Source organism: Dipodomys ordii, unplaced genomic scaffold (assembly GCF_000151885.1).
Source record: "Dipodomys ordii isolate 6190 unplaced genomic scaffold, Dord_2.0 Scaffold13, whole genome shotgun sequence".
NCBI classification, from domain to species: Eukaryota; Metazoa; Chordata; class Mammalia; order Rodentia; family Heteromyidae; genus Dipodomys; species Dipodomys ordii.
Genome location: NW_012267229.1, coordinates 5,606,066 through 5,630,426, shown reverse-complemented (window position 1 = coordinate 5,630,426; position 24,361 = coordinate 5,606,066). Strand labels below are relative to the sequence as shown.

The 24,361-nt window shown below is 38.0% G+C and overlaps 1 protein-coding gene across 1 annotated transcript; it reads right to left on the bottom strand.

The window, feature by feature from the left end:
* Positions 1–418: 418 nt before the first annotated feature.
* On the bottom strand, positions 419–24,001 carry Mkks (McKusick-Kaufman syndrome). Its single transcript, XM_013011114.1, has 6 exons — positions 23,920–24,001; positions 17,534–17,763; positions 10,537–11,933; positions 8,302–8,477; positions 4,140–4,250; positions 419–911 (listed from the first exon to the last, which is right to left on the bottom strand). The coding sequence occupies exons 3-6, from the start codon at positions 11,519–11,521 to the stop codon at positions 456–458; spliced, it is 1,728 nt and encodes a 575-aa protein (XP_012866568.1). The 5' UTR covers positions 11,522–11,933; positions 17,534–17,763; positions 23,920–24,001; the 3' UTR covers positions 419–455.
* Between the last annotated feature and the right edge of the window lie 360 nt (positions 24,002–24,361).

The following is a 24,361-nucleotide window of genomic DNA, read 5'->3' as shown; positions in this document are numbered from 1 at the left end:
TGATCTAGGTTTAAAGCCAGCCTGAGAAAGAAAGTCTGCGAGATTCTTATTTCCAATTAATCACTAGAAAACCAGAAGTGGTACTGTGGCTCAAAGTGGTAGAATACCAGCCTTGAGCAAAAAAGCTTAGGGACAGCACCCAGGCTCTGAGTTCAAGCCTCATGACTGACCAAAAAAAAAAACCCAAAACTCTAACAAGAACAAGAACAAGTGTTCACACAACTTATAGTGGTCACGGTGAAATCCCTACAATACCTACAATGTCTTTAAGAACAATGCTGAAGATTATTATTTTATAACCTTTAATTTCTATAAATTCCCTTATGCCTGTCTATGATTTTATGAATCATCTGTCCAAATATACAGAACAGGCCTCTGTTATTGAACAATTCAGTGACTATTTTTCTTGACAGTTGGGTAGCTTGTTTCATAATGTAAAGATGTTATCTTTTACATCAGTTTTTATCTTCAATGATGTATGAAAGGTCTAAAATCAAATTGGCTGTCTCTACGGCCACCTGTAGGCCATTAAGCTTGGCAGTCAAACAGTCCACGGTTAGACTGCTGGCTGAGCGCACAGCTGCTAAGCCCACAGCTGCACATGGAAGGTAGGTTGGTGGTGCAAAAGGAGGATGCATGCTTCTTAAGAAGGACCAGCCAAGTTGTTCCTGACTACTGAGTAATCCACAGCCACACCTTGAAAGCAAATCCGACCAGTTCCTGACAGAGGGAGACTCTGCTTGAACTGACCAAAAGTGTCCATACTTCATGTCAGTCAGGATTTCACCTCCATCATGTTCCAGAGAGCACGCAGGAGATTCTAAAGCACTGCAAAATGCTTTTGCCATTAATTGAAGCTCTGCTTGAGTACAGCCGCAGTCTTTGAGAATGCTTTCGGCTTCACTATGAGTCTAACAACAAAAAGCAAAGAACAAAGAGCAATTAATATAAAAATGTTTCAGAACAATAAGATACTTGATTGAAACCTTATTCATAAGGCTACCATTCATTTTCATTTTGGGGACAGTTAATGGGGTGGTCAACCAAACTGGTCCTTAACAAGGCTGGTTATGGTAGAAATATACATTTCTAGTCATATAATCAGAATGAGTGAATTAAAGTAGCCCCACCACCAGCTTATTCTGAATGACTTCCTGGTAATGCCTTCATATCTATGATTTTTATGTACACCAGGAATGTTTTTGAAGATAATGTTCCAAATGAAGAACTGTTATATAAGCAAAATGTTTGTGATTTGTTTAGAATGAGATTGCACACATTATTAAGATACTATTTTGGTACTTCATATAGGTACAGTCAGTCATCTGATTCACCACAAAAGTGGCAAAAATGAAGACTGGAGAAAAGACAGCACCTTCAACCAATGGTGCTGGGATGGAGAGGATTGAATCTATGTCTCAGTCTCTCACTTTGTAGAAAAATCAGCTCAAAAAGTGGATTTAAGATCTTAATGTAAGACTTGAGTATTTGAAATTACTGGAAGGAAACACTTGAAGATTTAGACATAGGCAATGATCTTCTAAATACAACTCTAATAACTCAGGAGATAGTAGCAAGAATTGACCAATAGGGGTGTATATTGCATAATATTCAAAAACATCTGTACAGTAAAGGAAAGGAAACAGAGCGAAGAAACAGCCTAAAGAATGACAGAAATTTTTGTAAGCTGTTTATCCAACAGAAAATTAATATCCAAAATATATAAAAAATGAAAAAGACATTAACCCCCCCCAAAATCCAACTAAAATTTGGCAAATGAACCAAATACATAATTTTCAAAAGAAGTACAAATAGCCAATAAGTCTGTCAACATCTTTACCTATAAAAGAAAGGCTAATCAGAACAGCATGGTTTTGACTGAATATTATTGCAAAGGAAACAAGAACAAATGGTAGCAAGGATGTAGGGAAAGAGGAGACTACATACTTTGGTGTAACCATTACACAAATCAAATTGATGGAAATCAACATAGAGGTCCCTCAAAAAACTAAAGATAGAAACTACCCCATGATTCAGCTGTGCCACTCCTGGGCACATACCTTAAGGAATCAAACTTAGCATACGCTAAAGATAGCACACACACTTTACTGAAGCACTATTTACTCGACCCAAGTTATGGAATCAATTTAGGTATCTGTCAACAGATGAACAGCTACAGAAAATGTGGTACTATCTACACAATAGAGTATCATTTAGCCACAAAGAAGAATAAAATTATGTCATTTTATGGAACAGAAGATCATTATGTTAAGTGAAACAAGCCAGACTCAGAAAGACAAATACCATATGTTTTCTCTTTTATGTAGAGTCTTTATTAAACACACACACAACACACACACAAAAAGACACGAAAGTATAAGGAACTATTTGCTATTTATGGACTGACCAGAAAGAGAGTGCTGGGGGAAGTACATATGAAAATGTCATAGTGATACCCATTATTTATAGTTAATTAAAAATGCTATTTAAAAACAAAACAAATGCAGTTTTCATGTCAATATGTTACAATGGAGAGTCTTTTCTTCAAATCAACCAAAAACCTAAGATCACTTTAAACTGCTTCTTTGCCCCAGTATTCAAAACAGTCTATTTTGGGCATTTTTTGTTGTTGTTGTTGTTGGTCATGGGGCTTGAAAACTGGGCCTGGGTGCTGTCCCTCAGCTCTTCAGCTCAAAATTAGTACTCTTCCACTTGAGCTACAGCACCACTTCCAGTTTTCTGAGTGGTTTATTGGAGTTAAGAGTCTCAGACTTTCCTGCCTGGGTTGGCTTTGAATCATGATCCTCAGATCTCAGCCTTCTAAGTAGCTAGGATTACAGGTGTGAGCCACCAATGCTCAGCTGAGCATTTCTTAAGAGAGAAAAATTAACATATTAGCAAACAGATAACCTATTAACAGTGATAATACTTGTTTTGTAACCAGGTGTGGACCAAGTGAGATAATCTACACTGCACTGTTGCATTTTTTGGTCAAAAACCAATTTAAGGGCTAGGAATGTGGCTTAGTGGTAAAGTGCCTGCCTAGCATGCAGGAAGCCCTGGGTTCCATTCCTTAGTGCCACATAAACATAAAGAGCCAGAAGTATTGCAGTGCCTTAAGTGGAAGAGTGCTAGCCTTGTGCAAAAAATCCCCCCAAAACTCAGGGACAGTTGCCTAGGCCCTGAGTTCAAGCCCCAGAACTGGCAAGGAAAAAAAACACCAAAAAATAATAATAAATCCAACTTAAGGTATCTCCTTCTTTCAAAATACTTTCTCTACTTACTCAATTTCATTTGCAGAATAAATTATCATGCATTCAGTAACAGATGGCATATGTTTTGCTTTTTATAATGTGAGTTTTGTTAAACGTTCACTAATGGGCTTTATCTTCAAATAGATGTGAGGTTATTTAGGAAAGCAGGGAAGGATATGTAGTGAAAAGATTCCATTGCTTCCAGTCCCTCTACTGAGGCCCTCAGTAACTCTGTTTTATGCAATTTAGTGAACTATGGCTATTTGGAAAACACTTAATTTCAAATTATTAATAATTAAGAAAATAATCAGAAGGATAACACACTAAACTTATCTGATAACTGTCAAGTACAACTTTTTAATAGACTAACCAGAAATTCTATTCAGTAGAATTTCATTTGGAATCTATTAAGTAATTAATAAATTAAATAGAATTATGGTTAATTCTAACTAAAATCTCCCACAAATAGATACCAACTTAAAAAATATAACAACATTTGGAGTGTTCTGATAGATTTTTTTCAATGCTCTAAGAAGTACTGAAATATTTTGTAGAACCTAAGCACTCTATTATGAGCATCACTTACCATATTTCAGTAGTTAAGCTGAGAACTTTTGTAAACAGAATGCTAACTTAATATGAAATACATGTAGACAATAATAATGGCATGACTCAATAAGAGATTAGACTTACAAAACTCACTGTAAGATGTTACCTTATATTTCCAAGTATTATTTTCCTAGTTTCTTTTTTCCAAACATAATGTCTGAGTTAGATTTTGGAAAAAAATAGCATGAAATGTTTTAGGGTATTATGATTTTGGTTTATTATTGCATAAAACAAAAGTTGTTAGCAATTAAGGTGATCTGAAGAGGACCAATTTACCTTGTTTCTGATGTATGCAGCCAAATGAGTCTCTGTGCAGCCACCTCCCAACAAAACCCAGGGTTCCTTAATTGTTAGCTGCAAAGCATGCAGTGCTGTTTGACATGCAAGCTACAAAGGAAACACATGAGAATCAAGAATTCACATCAGATACCAAAGTATAACCAGGCTCTCAAAACATTTATAGTGGGCTCTTTATTGACAAAGAACAAAATCTGTTGTCAAAGTTGTAACTTGATTAACTTTGGAATGATAAAGAAGGTCTCCTTTTGTATAGTTAGAATAATTATTTTATTTTATATACAATTTATTCTTCAAATGATTTACAAATGTATAGCCTAAAAATACCTGAATTAGCCAGCTATTTTTGCTAAACTAAAAAAGTCTGGTTGTAATGCTTCAAAAAAAAATCATACACCATGATCAAATAGGATTCATTTCAGGGATGCAAAGCTGGTTCAATATATGCAAATCAAATAATATAATTCATCACATCAACAAGAGCAAGGATAAGAACCACATGGTTATCTCAATAGATACAGAAAAAGGATTTGACAAGATCCAACACCCCTTTATGATCAAGGCTCTGGAAAAACTAGGAATCAATGGAACATTCCTCGATACAATAAAGGCTGTATATAACAAACCTAACCTACAGCCAGCATTATACTTAATGAAGAAAAACTAAAGCCATTTCCTCTAAAGTCAGCAACGAGACAAGGATGTCCACTCTCTCCACTTCTCTTCAATCTAGTATTAGAATGCCTAACTACAGTAATAAGACAAGATGCAGACACAAGGGGATCTAAATAGGGAAAGCTGAAGTAAAACTCTCCCTCTTTGCAGATGACATGATCTTGTATTTAAAGAATCCCACGGACTCCACTCTCAAGTTACTCGAGCTGATCTGAAACTTTGGCAAAGTAGCAGGGTATAAAATTAACCCTCAAAAATCAATGGCTTTTCTGTATGCCAACAATGAGAAGAGTGCAGCTGAAATCAAGAAAGCAACTCCTTTTGTAATAACCCTACAAAAAATAAAATACCTAGGAGTTCACTTAACTAAAGAAGTGAAGGACCTCTATGATGAAAACTTTAAAAACCTGAAAAAGGAAACCAAAGCAGAACATAGGAAGTGGAAAACTTCCTATGCTCCTGGATTGGAAGGATCAACATTGTGAAAATGGCAATACTTCCCAAGGCTATCTACAAATTCAATGGGACACCTATCAATATTCGAACCTCATTCTTCAATGAAATAGAAGAAGCAATCCAAAAATTCATATGGAACAATAAAAGACTCTGAATAGCAAAAACAATCCTTAGCAGAAAGAACAGTGCTGTAGGAATATCAACACCAAATTTCAAACTCTACTACAAAGCCATAGTAATCAAAACAGCTTGTTACTGGCACAAGAACAGACCTGAGGACCAATGGAATAGAACTGAAAACCCAGAAATGAACCCACAGACCTACAGCCACCTAATCTTCGATAAGGGAGCTAAAAAAAAATAGAATGGAAGAAAGACAGCCTCATAGTGCTGGCAAAATTGGTTACTCACCTGTAGAAAACTAAAAGTAGATCCTTATATATCATCCTGTACCAGAATCAACTCCAATGAATCAAAGACCTTGGAGTCAAAGCAGACACCCTGAAAACATTTCAGGAAGGAATAGGAGAAACCCTAAGTCTCCTTGGCACAGGCTGAAATTTTCTTAATAGAGACCCAGAAACACAACAAATCAAAGAAAGGTTGGACAAATGGGATTGCATGAAGCTGCAGAGCTTCTGCATGGCAAAGGACATAGCTAGCAAGATCAACAGAAAGCCCATGGATTGGGAGAAGATCTTCACTAGCTATACAATGGATAAGGGTCTAAAATATACTTGGAACTCAAAAAATTCAATACTTGGAGCTCAAAAAATTAAATCCCCCAACAATAAATCCTCAAAGAAACAACTTCTCCATAAATAAGTGGGCTAATGACTTAAAGAAAACTTCTCTGAAGAGGAAATAAGAATGACCAATAGATATATGAAGAAATGTTCAACCTCTCTAGTCACAAAAGAAATGCAAATCAAAACAACATTGAGATTCTACCTTACTCCAGTTAGAATGGCTATAATCAAGAACTCTAACAACAGATGCTGAATGGGATGTGGCCAGAAGGGAACCCTACTCCATTGTTGGTAGGAGTGTAAACTTGTTCAACCACTTTGGAAAACAGAATGGAGGTTCCTCAAAAGACTCCACATAGAGCTGCCCTATGACCCAGCAACAATACTTTTGGCAGTTACCCAAATGATCACAAACAAGACCACACTAAAGCTACCAGCACAACTATGTTTATTGCAGCATTATTGACCATAGCTAAGATATGGAACCAACCCAGATGCCCCTCAGTAGATGAATGGATCAAGAAAATGTTATATATATATATAGGAATTCTATGCCTCCATCAAAAAGAATGACATTACCCCATTTGTTAGGAAATAGAAAGACTTGGAAAAAATTATATTAAGTGAAGCTAGCCAGGCACAAAGAAACATAGGTCCCATGGTTTCTCTTATTTGCAATAACTAATGTATGTCTGGGACAAGCAGAAAAGGTCAAAAGCTATGTACATATGACCAGATAAGATGATGTTAAGCGAAATGAACCCCAAGATAGGGACAGAAGTGTTTTTTCTTTCTTGCTATTGTTTCTAACATGTTTATAATGTACCATGTGATTTTTTTGTTTCTTTGTATGTTCCTCCCCAACATATATAACCCGTTTTCACTGTATTTGATGTTGATGCCCTGCATCTTGAATATACACTTCTCTAATTTGGGGAGGGGAAGGGAAAAAATAAAATGCTTAAATAGGGATACAATGAGATGCACAAAACACTGTGTTGAAAAACGATCTTTACAATTTAGGTGGGGGATGTGTGTGCGGGGGAGTATAGTTGTGGAGCTGGAAGGGAAGTGATGGTAAGGGAAAAACAAAGGAGAAGGTAACAATGCTTGATAGGAAATGTACTCATTACCTTGCTCATATAACTGTAACCCCTCTGTACAGTATTTTTACAATAAAAAAGTATAAAAAAAGTCTGGTTGTATCTAGAATTTATTTCAAATAGTTATAACCCAGCATTAATAGAAAAGCAGCTGGATGTTGGTTAGCTCAGGTCTGTAATCTTAGCTACTCAGGAGGTTTAGATCTGAGGATCTCGGTTCAAATCCAGCCTGGGCAGGAAAGTCCGTGAGACCCTTATCTCCAGAAAACCAGAAGTAGATCTGTGGCTCAAAGTGGTAAGGCACTAGCCTTTAGCACAAAAGCTCAGGGACAGCACCCAGACCCTGAGTTCAAACCCCAAAACTGACAAAATAAATAAATAAATAATAAAGAGCATACAGATTTCTGACTCATCAAAGATATATATATTTTCACATATGTGAATCTTTAAACTTGTGATCAATACATAGATTATCATTTCCCTTGTATCTAAAAACTGCATGTGTTCTTGGCAGAGAATAATAAGCTAGTAAGAGATAGATGACAGATATTGACTAAGGAACTCATTTGCTAATTGAATTATTCATAATACACATTAGCATATATAATCTAATGTCTGAAGAAAAGTTTACATCCAGGACCTTTAGGTTTCCTTTTTCTTTGCTTGCTAGGCAGGCATTTAACCTTTTTGCTTTCATTTTTTTAAAATGAGGTCTTATGTTTTTTCCTTAGGAGGCCTAAGCCACAATCCTCCAATTTAGGCTCCCCAGCTAGTTGTGATGACACGTGAGCAACCATGCTCAGCTTTTTATAGGTTTAGATAGGGTCTCTGAGACTTTTTGTTCAAGCTGGTTTTGAACTGTCATCTTCCTGATCTGTACCTTCCCAATAGCTAGTATTATGGACATGAGCTACTCTTGGCTTAGGTTTTTGTAAAATGTGGAAAGAACACATCAAGTCAATTATAGTGTCACAGACAATGACTTCTGATTATGCTCTTCTTCTGGTATTGAGATTGTGCTCAGCATCACTCTACCACAGACCCACATCTCCAATTCCAACTTCTCTCATTTTTGGTTTTGCTTTTTATACCACTAAGGAAATTATGGAAAATAATGTGAAAACACCCTTAAATGTGGAACTCCAAATGATCACCTACCTTCAGCTCATCCCATGCGGTGTCATTCCTGCTGCAGAGCAGCAAGCTGCAGACAGTTGCTTTGTCAGGAATGAGATGAAAGAAATGTTTGGAGCCAAATTGCGTAGAGCCCACCTCTTTCACACTTCCGTAGCTACTTGGAGAGACTGAGCCTAAGGAACCGATAGGCTGTGTTCCTATTTTTATAAAGAACAGAAAACACAAAATATATAAGGAAAGGTGGAGCAAACATTCATTTAAAAATGAATAAAGATGGATAAATGAATAATGTTTCTCAAGCTCCATCAAAGCTTTTCATTTAAAATATGAAATTCAGGAGTAAGAAATACAATGCATCTCATGAAATCTCTTGAGACTCATATTCTGTTACTAAAATGATACACTTACAGAGTCAAGCACAAGTTCTTTGGTTTAGACTATTTTATGGTACTGAGGATTAAACGCTGGGCCTCCTGCACTTTAGCCGGGTGCTCCTACAGTTAAACTACATCCCCAATTCCACTTTTTTGAACATTTGTTAAAGCTATTTTATAATTGTTTCTTAGAAAAATATACAGGGCTGAAAATGTAGCTTAGTGGGCGAATACTTGCCTAGCATGCATGAAGCCCTAGATTTGATTCCTCAACAGCACTTAAACAGAAAAAGCCGGAAGTGGTGCTGTGATCAAGTGATAGGGTGCTAGCCTTGAGCAAAAGAAGCTCAGTGACAGTGCCCAGGCCCTGAGTTCAAGCCTCAGGGTTAGCAAAAAAAGAAAAAAAGATATAAAAAGGCAGACCAAAATTTGCGTATAATTTTTGGAAACGCAAAAATCTCCCTTTTAGGGACAAAGTCCTTCCTCTTTAAAGGGGTTAAAATATACTTGGTATTTTAAGTAAGCAGCCAAAGTGGGTTAGAGTGGAAATCTAGTCCTCATTTACAGTATTGGTTCTATGGGAAAATACTCCATGCTTTAAATACTGACTCAATAATCTTAAATACACACACACAAAAACTAACAATCAGAATTCCTAAGGCTGGAACTGCCAGATTCATGTAATGCTAGTAGATATTTAAGGCTATGAGACAATAAGTTCTAAAGAATAATTTCTATTATTTTTCTTACTAATACACCTTTTGACCAGTTGATGGCTTTACAAAGGCAGGGCAAAAGCTGAAGTATATATTATGCCTTATATATTGCTCCGTTTAGATGATTTATACTAAGACTATAATTACAAGCTGGGTATGGTGGTTGGCACCTGTAATCCTAGCTACTTGGGGGGAAATTGTTGAGGATCACTTGAGACCAAAACTTCAAAACTAGGATGGGCAGCATAGTAAAACCCAATGGGGAGAGGGGAGGAAGAAAGGTTGCAACCCATGCAAATCTAAATGGTCATCTTTTTGACATGTTGTCAATGCAGTTAAGGAGACATTGAAGAGTGGCCTGAATCAAGGATTCAACTTTTCTTGGGTCAAATAGGTGTGGATCTCCTCATACAAATTTTAAACTTATTGGATTTGTGAACTACAGTGCATCTCTTGTCTTCAGTAATTTTGTTATTCAATATATTATCATTAACTGAATAAACATTTTAGAAATTATGTGGGTTAGGCCTGCTGTAGATGATTAGGCCAAGTATAAAGGTAGCTTTGGTTCTGGTTTTATAGAGCTCAATGGGATTTCATTTTTTTCAGTTTTGGGGCTTGTACTCAGAACTTCTTGTGTAATAGGGAAACACCTTATCACTTGAATTAATGCCCCTGATCCTTTTGCTTTTAGTTGTTTCAGATAGGGTCTTGAGCTTTTGTGGCCTCTGAATGTAATCCTACTTCCCTGCCTGAGTAGCTGGGATTATAGGCATGTGCAACCATACCTGGACCCAGCTCGAAATATTTTTTGACAGTAAAGGTAAATGCGCAGAAGTTCATTGGTGTTAGGCTAAAAGTGAAGGGGGTATTTCACAAAATCACTTTCTGAATGTAAAGCCTTATAAATTCTAACAGTAGAAGAATTTGGGATATAAAAGTATAAAAGGCATCATGTTTATGTTAGAATGAATTACCCACAGAAAATTTGGGAGTTAATAATAAACAATATTTTGGGGCTGAAATAGTTTATGATCATTCCACTTTTAGCAAGTGACCCATGGAGAATCATTTTCCGACACTACCTTTGCTGTCAAAAATGATATATGTGCTGTATGATTTATTAACTGCAAGTGGCAAAGAGCCAAGTATGCTTTTGTTTTCACCTGTCACTTTGCTCAGGGACTCCATCAGCGTCACTCCAAGTCTGTCAATGGCAATAATGCCATGAGAACTAAGGAACTGTTTCAAAGACGGGTGCACAACTTTTTGGCACAAGACGAGATCTACATGGTCACTAACTAGCTGCCTCCCTAGATTAAGCAACTGGTCCAGGGCTGCATTCTCAAGAGACACCCCTGAAGGGACCACCAAAGTTCCTTCTCCGGTGTCAGAAAAATCTCCTGATAAAGAAATACAAAAGAGCGCCACTTTGAGGGCATGGGGTTTTTGGATAGGTAGCAATCTCCTCAGTTGAACCTCCGACATGTCAATGAGTATTCCAGGCAATACAGTGGAATCTGTAACTCTCTGACCCTTTCCAGGCACAATGATGCTCTGTCCTAAGATGACGGGGTCTTCTGTGCTTTCTGGAATTGTCAGCAAAAAGGCTCTCAGGATCAAAGTACTGATGTGCTCTACTTCCTTTCTGGTGAGCATGCAGGCGGGTTTGCTTGTTATTATACTGTGTGTCAAGCTAAGTGGAATCTGAGTGCTACTAAAGTCAACTGAGATTCGACAACCACAGGCCTCAGACTTGAGATAACTAGTACAGAGACTCAGAAGATGTTTATTTAATTTAATGACAGTGGTGGGTGTCAAGTCCATTCTCTGAACATTCTCAATCAGGTTGCAGCAAAGAATGGCTGTGAATAAGCCACAGTCACGAGAGCACAACACATGATTTTGTACAGAAGTGGTCAGGATCTTGAGTATGGGATGGGTGACCGGCAGGTTTCTGAGCAGGGCGGAAGACTGCGAGGTTGTGCACACATAACCTCCCAAGCCATTGTGCAGCTGCTTCAGTCTACCGGAAGGGCCATAGCATGATGTTACAATCTCTTTCAAGACAGCTAGTGTGGCCCTGACGCTCTCACTTGTTAGTGGTTCGCTTTTACACAATGATGGCTTCTTAGTTTCTAAACGAGACATCTTACTTCAGGTGTACCTTGGGAAGACTGCTTTTATTTTGTTAAACATATTGTCCTATTTATTATATTGTTAAGTGTTTTAAGATAAAAAATATTCATCTGGAATGAACATCTGAAAATAGAGCATCATAACTACAAAATTAAATAGTGCTGTTTCTGAAACCAATCAGCAGGTAATGACTTAATGGCATACTGATAATTCCAAATATTTATTTTCCTTTATTCTTCAACATTCCTTTGTTTGTCTGCAGACTGAGATCTTACAGACTGTTTTGCAATCCTCTGCATAAAGTAAGTTCCAAGATGGACACCTATGAAAGATACCCCAGCTACCAGAAGCCAGTTCTTTCTAATCCAACTGGGGTTTTTCATCTCTTCTTTGAATATTAAACTCTGATTCAAACTGCTTCTTTCTATAAACAAAAATAAAAACAAAACATTTTAGAAGAGTAATTCCACAACTTTTTAATGACCACAATTTAATAATTTACTTAAATGCTCTGTTCCATTTTTATAAAAAGAAACTCCAACTATCATACACCTCAAGAAATGAGAAAGGCGAACCAATTTATAAGACTTAACATTTCTGTATTTTTAATGAATTTACGGTGTCAGATAAAGTGCATTTATTTAAATAATTTTTGAATATACAACATGGCTAAAAAGCTTATAGGACAGTTATTAGAATATGGCAGGCTTCTAGAAGAGAAATGCTATGTTTTTATGTTGCAAAACTAAGAATAATGGTACATGCCTGAAATCCCAGCCATTTGGAAGAGTTGAAAAGATCATAGTTTGCGGGTAGGCCAGGGAAAAAGTTAATGAGATCCCATCTCCTCAAGCCAGACATGGTGGTACTTGCCTATAACCACAGATACTAGAAGGAATAGTTGGGAGGATTGGGGTCTAAAGCTAGCACAGGCAAAAACATGAGACCGTATCTCAAAAATAACTAAAAATTAAGAAAGTGCTAGGAGTATGGCTCAGTGATTGAGCACCTGCCAAGAAAGTCCAAGATCCTAAGCTCAAACTCCAGTACTGACAACAGTATATACCACAACAGTGGTATAACACATGTCTAAGTCTGTTCAAGGCTCTGAGTTCTAACCTTAGTTCTGTAGCCCCCCCCAAAAAAAATCCTAAAGAATTAAAATAGTTTACCTACTGAATCTTCAATTAAAAAAACACCCAAATGTTTTATTCTTTTACAGAAAGATTAAATGTTATGTTATCATTTTAAATTTTGTTTTTCTTGGAAACCAGGTTTTAACAGAAAAAGAATTTACATTCAGTCCTACTTGTAAATTATGAAAACTAAACAAGCGTTAGTATTCCTACCACAGATATTCGCTAATGTATAGTCTACATTTATTTTAATAAATCTGCAAGACACAATTCATCAATGTACAAACTATGTTTCCTATGCAACTAATCCTCCTCAAAATGTTGGTTAAAGATGAGATACAAAAAATATAGAAACCAAGAGGGACTTTAGCTGACAAAAAAAAAAGCAGGACCTGATTTGCAATTCCACCTCCAACAGTGTGATAATAAAATATTACACCCAAATGAAAAAGCAGAAAGGCAGTAGTTTATACTAAAAGGTAGAATATTGTAAGAAACTGCACACTGAGTCATAAGAATCCTGGCACTTTTATAATCATAATGTGTGAAAAGCATAAAAACCTCAGGTCATGGGCCTCAACTGTTGAAGCCTAGCATTTTAAAGATAAAGGTTTAGCCAATTAGTGCTTAGCAGGAGTATACTAATTATGGTAGCTGCTTAGAGAGAAATTAGCTTTTTTAAAGCTAATCTAATTACTTAGCCTAAAGTACTCTCAGGTAAGGCACAGTAGAGGGGTATATACCAACATGGGATTCTGAAGATGTTAAAACAGTGAAGGGAGAAAATGTTATGCCAAGTGTTTTGGCTAAGGCTCCCAATGTAAGGGTCCTATAACCATGGCAACTGGCTCAAGGTGAAAACAATGATGGTCAGCTTTCTCTCTTCAACAATAAAGCTACAGGAACTCTTTCTTATGGCAGAAGAACCGTTTTTTCTTCTGCCACAAGCAGCCACAATGTAAGTATCATTTCAGATTCAGCAAAATCAAAGAAACACATTGCTGGAGCGTTAGTGAAATGACTTACAAATGGCAATTTATACATTAAAACATACACACACATATATAAACAATAGAAACTATAATTCATAAAATGATTTTTTCAGTTAGAACTTTCTAGTTGTAATTTTTTAAAATACATAAATAGCGACATATTATTTTAAAATATGGAATGCCATTTTGGCAAGTTTAAGAGCCTTAAGGTATTGATACCAGTCACCACATCTTCTAGTTCACGAATGAGGAATCTTTTCTCTACCAAGTGCCATTTGGTTATTTACAATATTTACAACATCATTTGAGCCATATAAAATTATCAACACAGGCAGATGTTTCAAGGCATCTGATGAGAAGCACATCTCGTGTTACTACAAAATGAGAAAGAAAAATTCACAGAAAGAACAGATGACCTTCTAAATCATTTTAAGACATTAAATCTTTGGTTTGAAGAGGTCACCACTCTCATTATTGTTTAGAACTGGATAAACTACAAAGTATAAGAAAAAGGAATGAAACAAGATGTGGGACTGGTGTATAGACTATATTTAGAGGTGGGAGTTGAGCTTTATTAAAGCTTATGACCCATAATGCTAGAAGTTGCCATTCAAAGGTACAGTTAGTCTTTACTATTCCTGAATAAGCAAGTTTGACAGGCTTTCTTTTGCTTTGTTTTTAAACAATGAGTTACTTAAGTAAAGAAACAGTAAAATATACATGATTATCTTCTAAATTAAGAGAAGCATTATAAAATGCCATTTATAGAAATATATAAAATGGGTAAAATCTTGTCCAAAAAGGAATGAGGGTTCTGGGAAACTAGCCTCTTCTAGGTCTTAGGCAAGAGAAAGTCAAGGTGAGTTAAGAAAGTTTTCTACTCCAAACTAAGAATTTTATCAAAGACTATCTGGGTGAGGTTAAAAGGGACAATAATATAGGAATCAATTTGAAGAGGATCTAAGATGGGACAATTTCAGCACTAATCAAAATGGCAACTATGGTGGATTAGCTGAACTGTATGCAAAATTACAAATTCATATTGGTGCCAAAACAAATTCCTTAGGCTGTTAAGAGCATGGACTCATTATTTTAAAAACCAGTAAAGAAGAACAAAGCATTTATTGTAGTTTTCTGTACAAATGCATTTTGGAGGGGAAAGTTTTGCCTGCTAATTAATGCATAAGGAATGTAAAGAATTTGAGCAGTATCATTTGCTACTCTGCTAATGAAAGAATGCACTGGACCATCACATCATTGGTAAATTAAGCCCTTGGACTATATGTAGTTTACTGTCTACTTTTTATATATAGTTTTACTGGAATGGAATTAGGCTCATTGATTGACTTACTGTGTGTAGAAGTTGGGATACATGGTTTGATCTGGTGGGTTGTTTTTTTTTTTTAATGTGTGTGTGTGTGTGTGTGTGTGTGTGTGTGTGTGTGTTGTTTTTTGCTAGTCCTGGGGCTTGAATTCAGAGCCTGCATCCTGTCCCTGGGCGTTTTCTGCTCAAAGCTAGTGCTCTACCATTTGAATCACAGCTCCACTTTTGCTTTTTGGTGCTTAACTGAAGAATCTCATGGACTTTCCTGCCTGGGCTGGTTTCAAACTGTGGTGTGAGCCACAGGGCCCAGCTTTCTTTTTGGTCCTTTCATAGAAAAGTTTGCCAATGGGGCTGGGAAGGTGGCTCAGTGGTAGAGTGCTTGCCTTGCATGCCTGAGGCCCTGGGTTCCATTCCTCAGCACCACATAAGCAAAAAGAAAAAAGCCGGAAGTGGCGCTGTGGCTCAAGTGGTAGAGCACTAGCCTTGAGCTGAAGAGCTGAGGGACAGTGCCTAGCCCAGAGTTCAGGCCCCACGACCGGACCCCCCCCCCCAAAAAAAAAGAAAAGTTTGCCAATTCCTAGATGAGAGCAGTGATTATCAATAGATGTTAATAATTCATTTAGATATTAATGGAGAGAGAAAGCTTATAATGGGGTGAGAAAGCTTAAGAAGTTATTCGTGTTAGCAACATCAAAAAATAGGTCAGACATAATGTGAAACAATATGATATTACCTAAGATATGAAGCATGGCACCATCCATTTAGTATTGTTGTTTTTAAAGCAAATCAAACCAAATTAAAATAAGTCTTTTGATCTAACTATCTGACGACAGAAAACAGAAAGAGAGAGACTTGTAAAATGATAAAAAAAATGCAATCAGCTAATTTCAGAATGTGAAAAAAGCTGATCAGGGGAAAAGAAATGAAACAGTCAAAGAAAGAGAAATTATCTATTAAATGGATTATAAGTACTTTGTTAGAACTGGATTTCAAGAACCAGTAAATGATTATTTTCCTCCACAAATATAATGCTGGAGTTGTTATCAAGGCATGTTATCATGCCTAGTATTATTGTTAAGTTTCTCAGTGGGACAATGTGAACAAGGTCTGTGTATGTTTACTGTTACTGTTTAAAGATGTGTACTGAGGGCCATATAATCGAGCTTGGTATTTGCTTTAAAATACTTTAGCAATTCAAAAATAGAGGATAGATTAAAAAAAACATTAGCAACATTGTGGTGTTACAGTTGGTGATGGATATTTGAGGGCTCAGTACTTTCTTCTCCCTTATTAAGTATATGTACAATTTTCTATAATAAACATATAAATAAAAAATAGTAAGGGACAAATAGCACATTCTTTTGATATACTTCAGCTATTTCAAATTCATGTTTAACCCTTTGTAAATCCTGTTTTCGCTTTTGCTTACCGAAAGCCAGTATAAATATCAGCTTCTATTTGTGTGACTGGCAGTGGCAGCTTCTAAAACTATCTGTTTCATTTTTTGAGACACAGGCTACTTACAAATCAAAGACTGTCCTCAAACACTCCATCCCCCAGCCCCAGCTTCCCCAGTGCTGAGTATGCTAAGTGTGAGCTACCATGTGCCCAGCTGTAATAAGTAATCCTAATGGTTTTATATAAGATAGTATCTTAGACCATTTAGTAATAAGGAACACTTCTGAGGAACCCCAAATGATCTATCTTATTCCAGAATTTTGAGCACAGTACTTAGCTAAAGGTCCAAAAGGTATACTACAACAGAAAATGCTCTCTAATTACAGCAACACTATTCTTGACCTGGGATCCTCAGGACCAGAAGAGTTTCATATGCCAGGGTCTCTTAGATAATATATAGTATATAACACCTATAATGAAAATAATTACTGCCTATCCATAACCAATATAGTAAAAGAATAACACTCATAAAATAACACATTTCTTCAGTAAAGCTAAATTTCCATATTCAGTGGAAATGAGGACTGCAAGCGGCTTTATGTCAGTTAAGATCAAGTTTTCCTGCCAAAGGAAATTATGACAAATACTTCAGCTCTTAGAACACTTCAGGTTTTTGAATTATGGATGAGAGGCCTAAATTATGTAACTACATCCTCTTTAATTCAGTAACTCTTAAACATAACCAATTATTTTGAGAAATTCTTTTGAGCTAAACATTAGATGCCAAGGAATGGGTTCAACTAGTTTTTTTTTTTGGGGGTCCGGTCATGGGGCTGGAACTCTGGACCTGGGCTCAGCTCTTCAGCTCAAGGCTAGCACTCTACCACTTGAGCCACAGCGCCACTTCTGGCTTTTTTCTTTTTGCTTATGTGGTGCTGAGGAACCGAAACCCAGGGCTTTGAGCATGCAAGGCAAGTGTTCTACCACTGAGCCACCTTCCCAGTCCCTCAACTAGTTTTTTCTTGGAAAAAAACACACAAAGAATTTTATGGGTCACAACACAAACTACAGATACTTATCAATGTAGGCCTTTTTATTCCCCCATCGTTCTGTAAAATTGAGTTTCCCCTTATTCATACATACCACAGAAATGACCACATTAAGTAGAACTTACCTGAAAAGACCCCAGAGCCTGCTATTTCTCTTGGATTTGGTCTTTTGGTGCAATTGCAAGTGGCAGACTATCTGGCTCACGTATGTTGTCCTTGGGTATTTGGAAAATAGGGCTACTTCTGATTCTGTACCAACCAAAATGTATGAGCCCGAGTAAAGGTATCATAACCACCAGAACTTTGTGTTCTTTCCAGAACTTCTGAAAGCTCATAGTCCTCAGCACCAGTGCACCTGAGAAAAAGACTACAGTTAAAGGAAAAACAACCTCCTGAACATAATCTCCTCTAAATCATGTCTACAAACCAAAAATAATACATTGCACTTCACTGAAAGTCAACTAAAGCATTTTTCTTTTACTATATCTTAATGTTAACTAATAAGAGGGTATAAAGACGCAGAGAGAATGAGAGAGCGAGAGTGAGAGAGAGCAGAACCTGAGTCTGGAAACCTACAAGCAATAGTTTTAGTCAATAATTGTAAAAGAATATTATCTGTTGAGAAAGCTATACAAAACACAATGAAGAGCTTTAAAATGTTCAAGTATTATTTAAAACAAACTTTAATCCATTCTTGCCATGTTGATGATGGAATACAGAGCCTGATGCTTGTTAGGCAAACACTTGGTACCATTCAGCTGTAACTCCAGCCTGCCTGCCTGCCTGCCTGCCTTCCTCCCTCCCTCTTTACCTCCCTCCCTCCCTTCTTTCTTTCGCCTTTCTTTCCTTATTTATTTATTGTTGGTTGTGGGGCTTGAACTCAGGACCTGAGATCTGTCCGTCTCTTTGTGCTCCAGGCTAGCACTCTACCACTTGAGCTATAGTACCACTTCCAGTTTTTGAGTGGTTAATTGGAGATAAGTGACTTTTCTGCCTGGGCTGACTTCGAACTGCAATTCTCAAATCTCGGCCTCCTGCATAGCTAGGATTACAGGGGTAAGCCACCGGTGCTTGGCCCCAGCCTTTATTTTTTTATAGTTAGATTTAGTTACAATTTTCATACACACACACACACACACACATCTAGTGATAATCCTTCAACACATAGTAATAATTTAGGCTCCTTGTTTTGATTGGATGTTAAATGATGATTTCAAATGACATTAGATATGTCCAACATGGATTCCAATTATAGCAAAAGACCTTAGGTTTGGCTGGTGTGAATTAGACACAACTAGTATTATTTCTACATTTATGTGCTGAACCATGGCATTTATTGTTTCCTCTAAATCATTAGTAACCTTATCTAAGAAGTTTACTATCAACATGGTTGCCATGTAAATATCAAGGCTAGAAAATTGTGTATAGCTACAAAGGTAGCTGGTGTTGAAAACAAACTTTTCCCTATCTGATTTGGAAAGTATGGCAAGGGGCCCAGGAAAGCTGTTTCTTTGAGATCTGTTGGATTTTGGAACTTGAGTGTATATAACCTTTAAAGCCAGCTTATATTTTCATAATTAAGGAACAACAATTAGTTACTAATTGTGACGATACAAACGATATATTGGAAGCACCTAAGGCCTTTTTTCTTTCTAAAGTGCTCAGGTATCTAGGATACTTTTTGCAGCTTTTACAGACTATATCTTTTATTATCATGCTTATTTGTAGTATTTTTTGAGGAAATCAATCATAAACAACTGTATCATAATTAAATTTCACTGTAAATTCCACTGAGTTTTTTTTTGGAGCATGTAATAAAATAATAGGAGAGACTAGGTGATTCGTAGCAATAAGGGAAGAATTCTAATAAGCTTTATTTCCAAAACGGAAGAAGGGATAGAGGCTGTATCAAAGTTTACTTGCATGTACTGAAGGCAGCATTCTGGACCACAAAACACTCTAAAAACTAACAGTCTAGAAAATAATGCTATAATTTGGATGGTCCTCCCAAAGGCCCACTTGCTAATGACTTGATTTGTAGTCTGTGGCCCTATAGGAAAGTGGTGGGACCTTTAGGAGATTGGACTTAGAGGAAATAAGTTAGGTCCCTGGGGGTGTCCCTGTGAAGAAGATCCTGGGTTTCTAGTTTCTTTCTGTTTGCCTGTTGCCTGATATGAGCAGTTTTCTCTGTCATACCCTCACCAAGTTGGCTGAAGCATCATCACCAGCCATGGACTGCAATCTCCAGAATAGTGAGCTAAAATAAACCTCTTCTTCCTATAAGTTGACTTCTATCAATATAATTGTTGTTTCAGTAACAGAAAGTGAACTAGCACAAATGCTGTTAGTCACATCCAGTCTCCTCAACAATTAAGGTGACTTTAGCACCTCTGACTGCCATTGTCAACCTTTGGTTTCTAAGCCACCTTGTTTTCAATAAATGACATCTATCCTATTTACTGTTTACCTCTTCATGATTACTGATGAAAATATTTGTCAGTGTTTCATGAATCATAGCTTTTAAAGGCTTAAAGAAACCAGTTGAGACTACTTACTAAAATTCAGAGCAAATTAAAGTACAATTACAGCCACATATGGGAAGCCTGTTATCTGTATGGAGATAATAAAATGTCACCCAATGTATCGTGAATACCATGAAAAAAAAGAAAATGGGGTCTAAGGCAAGGATGGAGTTACCTTCCTATATTTAACATGTGAGTTAAGACAGAGATGCTCTATTTCTATGTGTTCTGTGTTGAACAGATTATTCTATCAGGATAATTTAAGGTTTTATCTTTTTCTAGGTTTAGGTTTAAACTTGGGAATCAGTCTCTATTTTGATTGAAAACTCATTATTTCCAAGCATCATTGAGGCTCAGACCTGTGCTTCCTGGTTAATAAATGATGTGGATTGCTTACGATTGCCTTAATGATTACACCTGCATGCTTCGTTTCTTCACACTGTCCATATCTCACATATTGATTTGGCCATTGAAGGTAAGAGAACAACTATTTCCTGCGGGGATATCAGGAAGCACTAAGATATCTACTTCTGAGCACAAACATTCTTTAAATGTACTTCACTTTTATCTAGGGCACCAATCTCCTCCCTCCTCTAAATTACATAACTTACTTTATCTTCAATTTCTTTCATTAGGGCCTCTGGCAAATTTTCTGTGCCTTGTCACATTCCAAGCTAAATGAAAGTTTCTTGGTGGTGGAACTGACAGTAAAGGGAAGGGCAAAATGGAGATTATGCTTATTGGAAAATCCCAAACAACTGGGTTCTAGATAGAAGCCCTTACTTTCTATGTTACACAATGTCAGCTAAAACTATCCAATTTTGCTGCTGCTCCCTACATAGTCAGGCCCACAACATGGATGCTGGAGATATTCTACAGAAAATTCTCTCTTTTTTGCCTATTGGGCTTAGTGGCGCCATCTGCTGGTTTTTTGGATACTGTGTAAGGAAGTTTTTTGTTTTTTTTAAATCTCAAACAGTTGCACAATGAGTTTCATTTAGTATGTCCATTTATGTGACAGGACTGCAAAAAAGGTAGAAGAAATGATTCTGAAAGTTTTTACCCTACTCTAAAAACACATTTTGGCTCTTTATGAGCCCTTGGACCCATTTTGAGTTTTATAGGTTCAATTCTGCAAAATTCAATCACTTCCCACATTAATGCTCAAGACTAGCTTGAGCTACATCCTAGTCAAGAATAGATATGCAGTATCATAGTACAGTCATACACTTATCTTGCACAATTTTGGGCATGTATCTATCTGCTTAAGAGGTTTAAGTGACTTTGATCATTTACTTTTTACAGGAGGGTAAAATTCAATTTTTTTAGTACAGAAGAAAAAGCATATTAGCTTTTAGTTTCTGCCTGCCAGTTTTCAGGAAGTTCAGTATAGTAAGTTGTCTCACTGAAAATGCTTTGCCATGAAACCACAAAAGGATGAGCTCTAGAATTATATTGCTAGGAGCTTTAAATCTCCACCATACCCATTCACAACTCATTGTGAAGCCTTGGCTGAGTCTAAGGGAGAAATGGAAAAACTTAAAAACACATAGAAAAGGTGGCTCAGTGGTAGAGTGCTTGCCTTGCATGCATGAGGCCCTGGGTTCAATTCCTAAGCACCACATAAGCAAAAAGAAAAAAGCCAGAAGTGGCGCTGTGGCTTAAGTGGTAGAGTGTTAGCCTTGAGCTGAAGAGCTGAGGGACAGCGCCCAGGCCCAGAGTTCAGGCCCCACGACCGGACCCCCCCCCCAAAAAAAAAAACACATAGAAAAGCAACAAACACAAGATGAATTATTTCATCTCTGTTTCTATGGTAACTATTAATAAAGTCAGTTGTCAAGTGATTAGGTACAGTACTCCTAGTATTATAGATATTTGGTTGGCATTTTTAAAAAATGTTGGTTATTGAAAAGTGAAGGCTTGTGTATTAATGGAAACAAAATCTAACCCTCTTCATAAATTACAAATTGGTACAGATCACTTCTCTTCTGTCACAATTCTATAATCTGGAATGTTAGGCTACATTATGAGAATTATTTTATACTCATATTTTAATGTAGTGCCTAACCTGTGGAAAATACTCAATAAATGGCAGTCATGACAGTGAAAGCTTATTATCTTCAATACAAATCCTACCTAAAACAAGGCACTTCTAGAGATGCTTGCTTGCTTGATCAGTAAAATTAGATATCATTAAATATTTTGACTAACATTTGGCTGTAACTTATAAAATTAGAATATACGATAAAGATCAGTTCATCCTTGTCTCTAGTGTTCAATTTTCACTTCAAGAATGTGTGAGATTAATTTATTCAAATGCTCACCTAGTGTCTCCATATGCTGGAAGAAATGTTAAGGTTTAGGAGAAACTACCATGATGAATAAAGTCTGATTCTTTTCCTCTAAAAGAATACAAGAGAGGAGCACCAGTGGCTCATACCTGTAATCCTAGCTACTCAGGAGGCTGAGATCTGAGGATGGTGGCTCAAAACCAGCCTGGGCAGGAAAGTCCATTCGACTCTTCAATTAGCCACCAGAAAACTGGAAATGGTGCTGTGGCTCAAGTGGTAGAGCACTCACCTTGAGCTGAAGAGCTCAGGAACAGAAGCCAGGCCCAGGGTTCAAGCCCCATGACTGACCCCCCCCTCCTCCCCAAAAAAAAGAAAGAAAAGAAAAAGAATACTAGTTTGATGAGGGAATAGACCTAATTAAATATGACTGAGTGCTACATAGAAGAAAAAGAAACCGCTGTATAGATTGAGTTTTGCCAAGTTGACTCATTACTCAAAACTGTACTTCTTGACTGTCCTTTCTTCTTTCTTAATCTCAATCCATTTTAATGTGTTTGTTACAGCAGTCAACATCCACAAAAACAATAGTGCATGCCACTCGCTACAAAAAGAGGTAGCCACCACTTGTTTTATTTCTTTGAATTCTTAGTGCAAAGGGGAAACTTGAGAATGGAGCTTTCTTCTTTCCACATAGGGTGGCTTATTCTTGACTTCAGTTAATTGGGTGTCCTACTCAGAAAGCTTTTCCTTGAGCACCCAGTCTAAAGTGTCTAACCTCTCCTCTTCCCTCATATTCTTAGGGTCATTTTTCCCTTTCTAAGGTAACAGGTAGCCAATAACTGATTTACACAGGACCAACTTGTCCAACTTGGGACAACGTTGAAGAGCAAACCCAGGACTAGATATCTCAAAGTATTGGCGGGGGTAGGGGGTGGGGGAAGCAGGAGGAATCCCTTCCAACTGACTGAAACTCAGCTTTATCCTAAATCTTGTGTCTTTTCTTCCTTGTCAATGATCCCCAGAGTCCTCCCTCAGAAATAACCTGCCAACAAACCTGAGTTTGCTTCACAGGAAATACAACCGAGGACTATTTGGATCTATGTATCCAGGTATCTGTTTCTCTTCCATCATTAGCGTATATTATGCTACATGGCCAGGGAGCATTTCTGTATGCCTTGGTTACTGCCGTAGGGCCACATTGGCAATAACACACTTCTTGTGTGTGTGTGTGTGAGCAGCAACAGAATTTGGACGTGGCCTCCGCCTAGCAGGCAGATGAGCGCGCCCACAGGTCTGGCCCATCCCGGCGATCTGGATCTGGTACTGCACACGTGTGCGGCGGGCGGGGCAGGGCCGTCCCGCGCTGGCGGGCGTGCCGGTGGGAAGGGGATGGCCAGATCGGTGCAAGCAGAGCTCTCCGCGGGGCGCCGGCCCGGCTACCTCCCCAGCAGGGGCCGAGGAGCCCATTCTCATTCCTCCCACGAGGCTGGGACGTTTCCTCCACCATCCGCGTGGGCACTTACCGTCCACAGTCATTTAAAGGTCGGTGTCCAGACTCCTCCCCGGTCCCCACCCCCAAATACCCTTCAGAGAGGATGCTATCCACCCCGGGGGGCGCAGAAGCACCTCCAGCGGGGAACCCTCCCCGCCCGACGGAGCAGCAGCGCCTCCACTTCCGGCTGCACTCCGTACTCTCACCTGCCCACCGGGCCGCAGCACCTCCCAGGCGGCCGCAGATCGCCGGCCCAAGACACACGGCCAGATCCGGGTAACCTTCGCCCCCTCGCAGCTGGACGGCGCATGCGCAGCTCCGCAGAATTGACCCCCCCCCGTCCTAGCCCCAGACCAATCCACTTCTCCAGGGTTTAGGCGAAGCTCTAGCTAGCGAAAGCGGCGTCACGCCCCGGACAGGACCGGGATGGAGTTTGTTATTCAGTGTCAAATCTGGGCAAATAGTTAAAAAGTACATTATCTAAGCACCATTATAAAACTCAATACATCAGCCAGGCACAGAGCTTGACTTTCGGTGCTCACTTAGTAATACTGGAAAGGATGTTCTTTTGGCGCGACGCGTTCCCTGATTTAGCCAATCACAAAGCAGTTGCTTCTGTCACTCAAGAGCCCAAAGGCCCGCCTCTCT